This window comes from Equus asinus, chromosome 1 (genome assembly GCF_041296235.1).
Source record: "Equus asinus isolate D_3611 breed Donkey chromosome 1, EquAss-T2T_v2, whole genome shotgun sequence".
NCBI lineage: Eukaryota > Metazoa > Chordata > Mammalia > Perissodactyla > Equidae > Equus > Equus asinus.
This window is the reverse complement of record NC_091790.1, coordinates 179,116,659-179,125,689: the sequence shown is the minus strand read 5'-3', so window position 1 is coordinate 179,125,689 and position 9,031 is coordinate 179,116,659. Positions and strand designations below refer to the sequence as shown.

General features: G+C 38.7%; 1 protein-coding gene across 4 annotated transcripts in view; it reads right to left on the bottom strand.

Moving 5' to 3' along the window:
- Positions 1 to 4,074: 4,074 nt before the first annotated feature.
- ASB15 (ankyrin repeat and SOCS box containing 15) overlaps positions 4,075 to 9,031 on the bottom strand; it is a 31,008-nt gene continuing 26,051 nt past the window's right edge. For 3 of the 4 annotated variants that reach the window (XM_014839156.3, XM_070512625.1, XM_044758763.2), the window contains one exon: positions 4,075 to 6,691. In XM_014839156.3, the coding sequence (XP_014694642.1) occupies positions 6,519 to 6,691 (173 nt within the window). In that variant the 3' untranslated portion in view covers positions 4,075 to 6,518. Of the gene's footprint in view, positions 6,692 to 7,968; positions 8,994 to 9,031 lie in introns of those variants that run through there. The other variant, XM_014839159.3, reaches the window with a different exon arrangement.

The following is a 9,031-nucleotide window of genomic DNA, read 5'->3' as shown; positions in this document are numbered from 1 at the left end:
GGCATCACCTGTCACCTCTTGTTTTTTTTAAGTGATTTATTCAGATGTAATTTACATACAATAAAATTCGCTCACCTTACGTGTAAAGTTCAATGATTATTTTCAGTAATAATACTGCAAGTTATCCAACCATCATCACGGTCCAATTTTAGAACATTTCCAGTACCCCAAAAGATCCCTGTGCCCATTTGCAGTCAATTTTTGCCCACCGCCCCCTCCCCGGCAACTTCCAATCTGTGTCTGTCTCTCTACATGTGCACTGTCTGGACATTTTATATAAATGGAATCATACCATAGTGTTCTTTTGTATCTGGCTTCTTTCACTTAACCTAATGTTTTTGAGATTCATCCATGTTGTAGCATGTTGCCAAATAGTATTCTATTGTACGGATACGCCATATTGTACCTAGCTATTCACCAGTTCATGGACGTTTGGATTGTTCCACTTTTTGACTGTTACGAATAATGCCCTCCTAATCTGAACTCAAAATGATGGAATGGAAAGAGTTTGAGATTTGGAGTCAGGAGTCCTAGTTTGAGTACTAGCTCTGGCATTTACTGACTTAGTTAAGTTAACTAACTTAGTTAATAAGATTGATTTCCTTATTTATAGAGTAGAAGTAATTAACCCCTTCCCTGCCCTGCTCCTAGAGTAGTTGTAGGAATCCAGTGAGGGGCTGGCCTGTGCGCAGCGGTTGTTTGCACGTTATGCTTCGGTGGCCCAGGGTTCGCCGGTTCGGATCCCGGGTGCGGACACGACACTGCTTGGCAAGCCATGCTGTGGCAGGCGTCCCACATATAAAAAGTAGACGAAGATGGGCGTGAATGTTAGCTCAGGCCAGTCTTCCTCAGCAAAAAGAGGAGGATTGGCGTCAGATGTTAGCTCAGGGCTAATCTTCCTCAAAAAAAAAAAAAAGAATCGAGTGAGATAATGTATGTGGAATGCTTTGTGAACTATAAAACACAGGACAAATGTTATTGAAGGAGTCTTTAAGAATGGATTAACAGGAACTAGATGTTTCTCAAGATTCTTTCCACATTCATAGAGTAAACGATTAAACTTTTGATCTGTAGGAATATCTACACTTTTCCTTCTAAAACTTGAGGTTCTCATCGTCTTTCCTTCGCCATAACCTGTTATTTAGAAAGATTTTAATATCATTCTACTCCTCTTAAATTTGCTTGTATTTTAAACTTTACTTTTGATTGTCAAATAAAAGGTTTTGTTTCCTGTTGGAGAGAGAGATATCCTAGAGGGACTGTAGGAAGTTGGACTTAGTATAGTTGAAGTTCAGATTTAATCAGGGCATCCTCCAACCTGCAGACTCAATTTAGCCTCTTGAGTTCTTCAGGTGATTGTGGAGAGCAGGCCCCCAATGAGGGGCCTGGGGGCAGAGTTGAACCCTGGTTGAGGGGCTTCCAGTGAGTCAAAGTCTAAGCAAATGTTACCATCTTCCAGTCAAAGGTGATTAAAATTTTCTCTTCACTGAAACAATATGAAACCAATTGGGGTAACTAGATCTTTAGGGGTATTCAGGACAATAGGTTGTTGACCACTGACTGAATCTCATATCTAGTTATCTGACTTCCACAAAGCATAAAAAATAGCTTCCTTGAGAAGCCAACGCAGATCTCGTTTCAAACAGAAAGAGCTGGATACTGGTATCCCACACCCCCTCAGTCCTAAAGTAAGGATCGCATTTAGCACCCTCCACACCTTCTACCTTATCCAACACTATGGCTGCTTCAAAGACGTTTTATCTTAAACCTCACTGGGAGATCTCAGGATGGAAGATTTCCAAAGCAAGAGAAATAGCTGTTCCAAGTTCAGTGGAATCTGAAGCACAAAATGTGAGTACCCGTCAAGTGCCTCTGGTGGAATCACTGGCCAATCCAACATTAGAACTCAGGTGCTCCCAGTGCCCAGATTCAAATTACTAGGCTGTCTCCTTCCAAAAACGGCAAATCCCCAGACATCTCTAGCATTGCCCGAGGTTACGTAACACAGGGCACCAAGGTCAAATAAGTCTATTCCTTCTATACATCTTCTTCCCTGAGAAGCCCTTTTCTCCCTTTCAACAATTGATGATCAGGGCTTTCCTAAGAAAAGCAGATGTGGGGTTTTATGTGCTAGGGACAATTCTCTGCTATTTTCATTCTGTGAAATTTCTCAGAGTATTTATAGATGATAGTGAGATGCCACATACATCTCTAACAGTATTTTTTCACATTTTCACAGCTCAGTATGACAATCTTCAGACTTGGACCATAAGACAAAGGTTCTTGACTCTGTAACTCTAGCACCAGCACTGCCACTGTGTAATAACAATAATGAGAGCTTGAGTTTCTTCACATGTACTTACTCTATGTTAGATATGGTGTTTATACACTTATCTCACGTCTTGTTCAAAATCAAGCAGCCAATAATTCGTGGAGCCTAGTTCAAACTCAGGTCTGTTTGGTCACAAAGTACATGTTCTTACCTACTGCATTATATGGCACTGCAATAATATACCACACTACAATGCATGTATATGTATATTATATATGCATGTATAATATATGTATGTATATTATATATTATATATGTACTCATGTGTATGGAATTATGGATATATGCATGTAATGTTTCTTTTTGTCCCATGAATAACTTGAAGAAACTCATAGTTTTTATATGTTCTAAATAATTTCTGATTTGGAAGATGACTATATAAATGAGAGTAATGTGACTTGAAACCAAAATTTAGATAGGAATGTCTGGTAACAGGTCAAAGACAAGGCTTAAGTGTGTTCTCTGTGTCATAAGAGATTGCTATTTTTTGTAGTTTCCATACTGTCTAGCCCAAATGTACTGATTTTTCAAAAGCCTGCATCAAAGAGAGTGCTATCTATGAATATTTGCTGTATGACATTTACACAATCATTTTCACATCTTCCACACTGTCATCCTAATGCCTGGAAACATTTCCTGTGAATAATTAAAATGACTGAACCATATTCTTCAGGAGGCACTTGATTTCAATGTGGTTATGAAATTATTTTCAGTTGGAAATGGATATATTATCTAAAGATCACCTACCGAAAAACTAAACAAAACACACTTAAATGAGAGAGTAGTTCTGCTTCTTTTCACCCAGACTCTCTGTATGATATGAAACAAAATCCACAGTGACCGAAACAGCCATGGACGTCTTAGCAACACAGGAAGATGTTATCAAAACTCTGTCTCGTCGATTCCACAGTGGTTAAGCTGGAACCACTGCAGAATGTATTGGCTTCTCCTGAGGCTCACTGGGGAGGAGCAGCTGTTGCCCTCTCTCGGATAAAGTGACAGAGTCTAGGAGAAACAGATTGCTAATTAGATAGAAATTAATTTCCCTTACCACTCAGCTCACTCAAAAACAATTTTCCCTAGGAAAGTTCAAAAAGTAAGAAGAAGATCAAATTCGTTTGGGATACAATGATTGCCTCAGTTTCATAGGATATGTTTTTTTCCTGTTCACAAATACTGAAAGAACCACTTTCAAAACCAATAGCATGTGCAGTGAATTCATATCTTTGCATCCAAATATTTCTTGAATTTGTTGTTGGTGCTGTCAAGTTGATTCCGACTACCGGTGACCCTGTGGAAGGCAGAGCACAGCCCCGCCCAGTCTTTTGCGCCATCCCCTACCTTCCAGGGCTATATCAGACAATGCTCCACTGCTATATGTAGGATTTTCATGGCCAATTTTTTTCTGAAATGGGTGGGCTAGTCCTTCTTCCTAGTCTGTCTTAGTTTGGAAGCTTCGATGAAACCTGTCCACCAAGAGTGACCCTGCTGGTATTCGAGAAACTGGTGGCATAGCTTTCAGCATCACAGCAACATGCAGCCACCATGGTATGACAACTGACAGACAGTGGTGTGGTTTCCTGAGTGGGAAACGAACCTGGGCCTCAGTGGTGAGAGAGCCAAATCTTAACCACTAGACCACCAGGACTAGTGATTTCTTGAATATATTTACATAAAGTACATTAAAGAAAATGTCAGAGCTTTAGTTTAATATCTGAATTATCACATAGCAGACTTACAGCCTCATTAGTATTTTTTATTTATTTAGAGCAATATTTATAGGCAGCAATGCATTTTAGTGACAACTAGGAGAGCAAGACAGGAATCATGAAATCTTATACACAAAATAGTATAGTTCAAATTAAATACATTACAGTTTAATTTATATAAAAATATATCCTCTAGGGAATACAAGAGGTTAAAACTATAGCAATAACTATACAGTGTTTTTCGTACTTATTTATCTTCCAAAGATAACTAGAGCTAAATACAATCTGAAAAATGCACAAACTAGTGAAGAATTACTATTGAAAGAATACAGTAACTCTAAGATAAAAATAAATATAAGAAAAACATATTATTAAAACCTAAGAAAAATAAATCTAAATAATTACATCATTAAGGTTACATAACCAATTCAGAGATTCAAAATTATCATTTTACCATGAGGTCACTGATTATTTTTGTCTAGGTTTTATATAACATTCACTCATTCAAAATATTCAACAAATAATTTTTGAACTCTCTCTATGTTCTAGGGAATGTATTTGGCCCTAAGAAAACACTGGAAAACAAAACAGACATAGACCCTGCCCTCATAATTATAGTCTAGTGCGGCAGGCAGATGAGAACACAGGTGCCTATAATAGTATGAGAAGTGCTGTGTTGGGGCCTCCCATCCTACAGGAAGCAACATCTAAGCTGAGACCTGTAGGACAAGGGGCAGACAGAGTAAGAAGGAGATGGAAAGAGGATTCTAGGCAGAGGGAGAGGAAAATGCAAAGAGCCTGAGGTGCAAGAGAGCATGGTCTATTCAACAGCAGTGGTTCCCAAACAAAGAACCTCAAATACTTGTTAGTCCAGAATAATATTTTCACCCATCAATGGGGAAATGAAGACAGAGTGGTAAGTCTTTTCAAAGCTAAAGTCATTCAATTTTAGTGATTGAATTTAAGGTCATCTTATTTTCTGGCATTCAAATCGCTCCTCTTTTATGAAATGAAGGTAATAGTGGATGACAAATTGTTTTTAATAGATGACCTTATTTTTTAAATTAGCAAAACAGAAACTACTGATGTATAAAATCTAAAAGTCTGGGAATCATTGTTCAAAGAATAGACTTCTAAAAGGGGTTTAACATGGTTAAAGGGGAGGGGAGAGGGAGACGTGAAAAGATAAGGCTAAGGAGGAAGGCAAGGAGTTCGATCCTGAAGGGCCATGGAAGGCCTTTGGACTTTATCCTAAGAGCAATGGGAATGATTTTAAGCAGGGGACTGAAACTCCACTTACATTTGTAAAAGATCACTCTGGGATGTTGTGCGTAGAATGTGTGTTAGATGGGGCAAGACAGCAGGGAGGAAGGCCAGTTACGTGGCACCATAGAATCCCAGGAAAATGAGACAATAGCTGGAATTAGGGCCAAATGCAGGAAACTGAGTAGAAGAAGAGACAAACTTACCAGGATTCGGTGATTTGTTATATGGGGTAAAGAAACTGGGATGATCAAGGCTGATGCCCAGGCTTTTGACTCAGGAAACTGAATTGATAATTGGGCTGACTGTTGAGCTAGAGAACGTAAGAGGAGGAGCCACTTTGTGGAGGAAGTTAGTGAGTTCTTTCTGGGACATGTTGAATTCGAGGTGTCCTTGTGTTCAACCGTCCTTTAGGCCAATTGTCAACGGGTCAATAGGTCTCAAGCACGTGAGAGAAACAGCTGAACTTTGGATATAAATTTTGTAGTCACCAGTATATAGATAGTAAATGAAACAATAGACATGGATGAAATTTCCCAGAGAACATAGCATAAGAAGAGAAGATGGCAGGAGATGAGCAACACAGAGGGAAGGCAGAGACAGTGCAGTCAGGGAGGTGAGAGGAGAGCTAAGAGAGCAGCATGTCGTGAAAACCAAGGGGAGACCATTCCAAGGAGGGAGTGGGCAACAGTGTCTATACTACAGGAATCAGCAGAAAGGACTGAAGTGTGCTCACTGAAATTAGCAAGGTGGTTGTTACAGACTTCGAGAAGGGCAGTGGAGGGAGCAGAGCCAGATGCAGTGTTTGGAGCTCAGGCAGGAAGGAGCTCTATGCAGTGTGGTATAGAAGAAAGGAGAGGAAGCGGCCAGCAACTGGCAGGACGTGTGGGTTTGAGAAAGTGGTTGAGTGATGGTTTTATAAACATAGGAGACTTGAGCATAGATATTGTAAGAGCCACTTTGATAGGGAGAGTTTGAAGCCTTGTTCCAAGTGGAGATAATCAACAGAAATTCGAATACAAGATATTGACTAGCTTAAAACAATCATAATGTAAAGGTCTTTAAAGATGTAAAACACAGTGTTCCCGTAAGAACACACGATCAAGTAGTAATTGTCAATGGATTTAAATACATTTAAGGATGCCCAATGATTCCAAGAAATTCTCTGAGGGAACCCCATTTTAAAAATCACATTTTAAAATATTATTTTTAAATTATGGTAATTTCAGCTCTTGTCCATAGAGATCATACTCTTTAAATAATATGTATCTTTGAATAGTTGGTGGTAGTGGAAGCTTCTCCATTGAGGCTGGCTGGCAGAGTCGCTCGAGTCCCATAAGTCTTCGAATTTTTAACCGACACAAGTGTTTTAATGAGCAAGGATTCTCTAAAATGAATGGAGAAAACAAGCAAAAAATAAGAATAATATTACTGGATTGGCCTGTGAGAGACAGACTGTTTTAGAATAGAATTAATAGTGTATTCTGAAAAACAGGTATGCACATTAGTAACTAGTGACCTTAAGTGAAATTCAAATTGTAATTAAGCATTCCAGACCATTCCTCTAGAATGTAAGCTCCAGGAAGGCAGACATTCAGTCTGTCTGGGTCCAGAAGAGAGTATGGCTCGCAGTGGGTTTTCATCTAGAATATGTTAAATGAATGAATGGACTTGATTGAAGAAAGCAAATGCTCCCATCTCCTTCTATTCATTTTTCAGAAATAAGTATTATAGAGACATATTTCTTTACTTCCTCTCTCCTCTACCAATCTTTCTGATGAATAATTATCCAGGAAGCATCTGATGTAAATGATTCCATATGTTCATGATTCAATCTTAGGTTTGCTTCAGCGTCTGATACATAAACATTTTATATTTTCAAAAAAACCTACTAACGTTATTCAGTTTCTGATGTTAATCTTTATTTTCACCTTTTACTTGATCTACATGACAATTACAGTACTGATATAATATCCCAACAATGTGAGCTGAAAGGTAGCACAATACACTGGCTTAGATGTGGGCCCTAGACAAAGGTGGCTTGGATTAAAATCTGGCTCTGCCACTTGATATTTGTGTGACCTTGGACTAGTTACCTAACCTCTGTGATCTCAGCATACTCACCTGTGAAATGTGAATAACACTGGGACCTACCTCATAGGGTTGTTTGAATATCAAACAAATTAATTCATGTAAAGTATTAGAATCCTGCTTGGCACATTATAACCATTCAATAATGTGAACTATCACTCAGTTCAATAATAAGAGACCACATTTCTGTTACATTTGAGATTATAAATATTCAAATTATCTTTTTTTGTTTTTTGCTGAGGAAGATTCACCCTCAGCAAACATCTGTTGCCAATCTTCCTTTCTTTGCTGATGAAGATTGTCCCTGAGCTAACACCTGTGCCAATCTTCCTCTATTTTGTATGTAGGACACCGCTACAGCATGGCCGCTGATGAGTGGTGTAGGTCCTTGTCCAGGAACCAAACCGGGGCCACCGAAGTGGAGCATGGGGGACTTAACCACTAGGCCACAGGGCCAGCCCCTCAAATTATCTTTTTTAAAAATTAAAACAATGTTTTTCAAAAACTATTGAGGCAAAGTTATTGTTATCAAAATAGGCAGAATAAACCCGTCTTTTTTTTTTTTTTAATTACCATTTTATTGTCTTCCCTAACAAAGACACTGCAGTATGTATGCTTGGAGGAATCCTGACATCCAGTGGTTAAGCACGCTCACAGCAGTCCACTGACTTTCAGTCTCGTTGCAATAACGTGTGACCGAAACAACAAAAAGACCTGGTCTTATTTTTACTTGGATTGCCTTTCTAAAGTTGTAAGAATTTGTCATTCTCCTGCAATAAAAATACGTGAACAACTAATTCCCAATTAGAAACAAAATCTGTGTTGTCTATGACAGGAAGCACAGAGGTACTGGAGAAAGAGACTGTTTTGAAGTGAGATAGGCAAGGGTTCAAATTCTTGCTTTGTTATTTTCTGTGTCTGTAACTTTGGGAAATTAATTTACCTAAGCCTTGGAGTTTTTTTCCTTACAATCTCCAAAACGTTTTAATCTTTTTATTGTAAAATAAAATATACATAGAGCAACTACACAAATGTATAGTTACATAAGTGATCATTAGATGAACATCTTTAATAACCTCCCAGGTCATGAATAGAAGAACTTCCCCAGCCACCTCAGAATTCCCTCCACAATCCATGCCGATCTCCATTCCTTCCTCCTCTACAAGGAACCACTATTCTGACTTTTATAGTAATCGCTTCCTTTATAACGTCATCATCTAAGTGTGCTATTCCTACACTATGGTATTGACAATATATATATATTTTTAAATTTGATATGTCCCTTAAGTCTCTTTTAATCTGCAGGTTCTTCTCTTCATTCCCTTCTCTTCCTTTCAATTAATCTTTGAAGAACCAAAACGTCCTGTAGTTTCCCACAGCCTGAATTTTGCTCATTGCCCTTTCATGGTGCAGTTCCATGTGCCACAGCCTTCTCTGTTCCTTGTAAATTGACAGCTGGATCCAGAGACTTGGTCAGACTCAGGTTTGATCTCTTTTGCAAAACTATAGCTGCTGCCGTGTTCCTTCATCAAGGGCCACATGATGTGATATTAGCAGCTGCCGATGCTCAGTGTCTTCGTCTATTAGCTTATCGTGGGCTGCAAAACGGTGATATCTAATTATATCATTTCTTTTT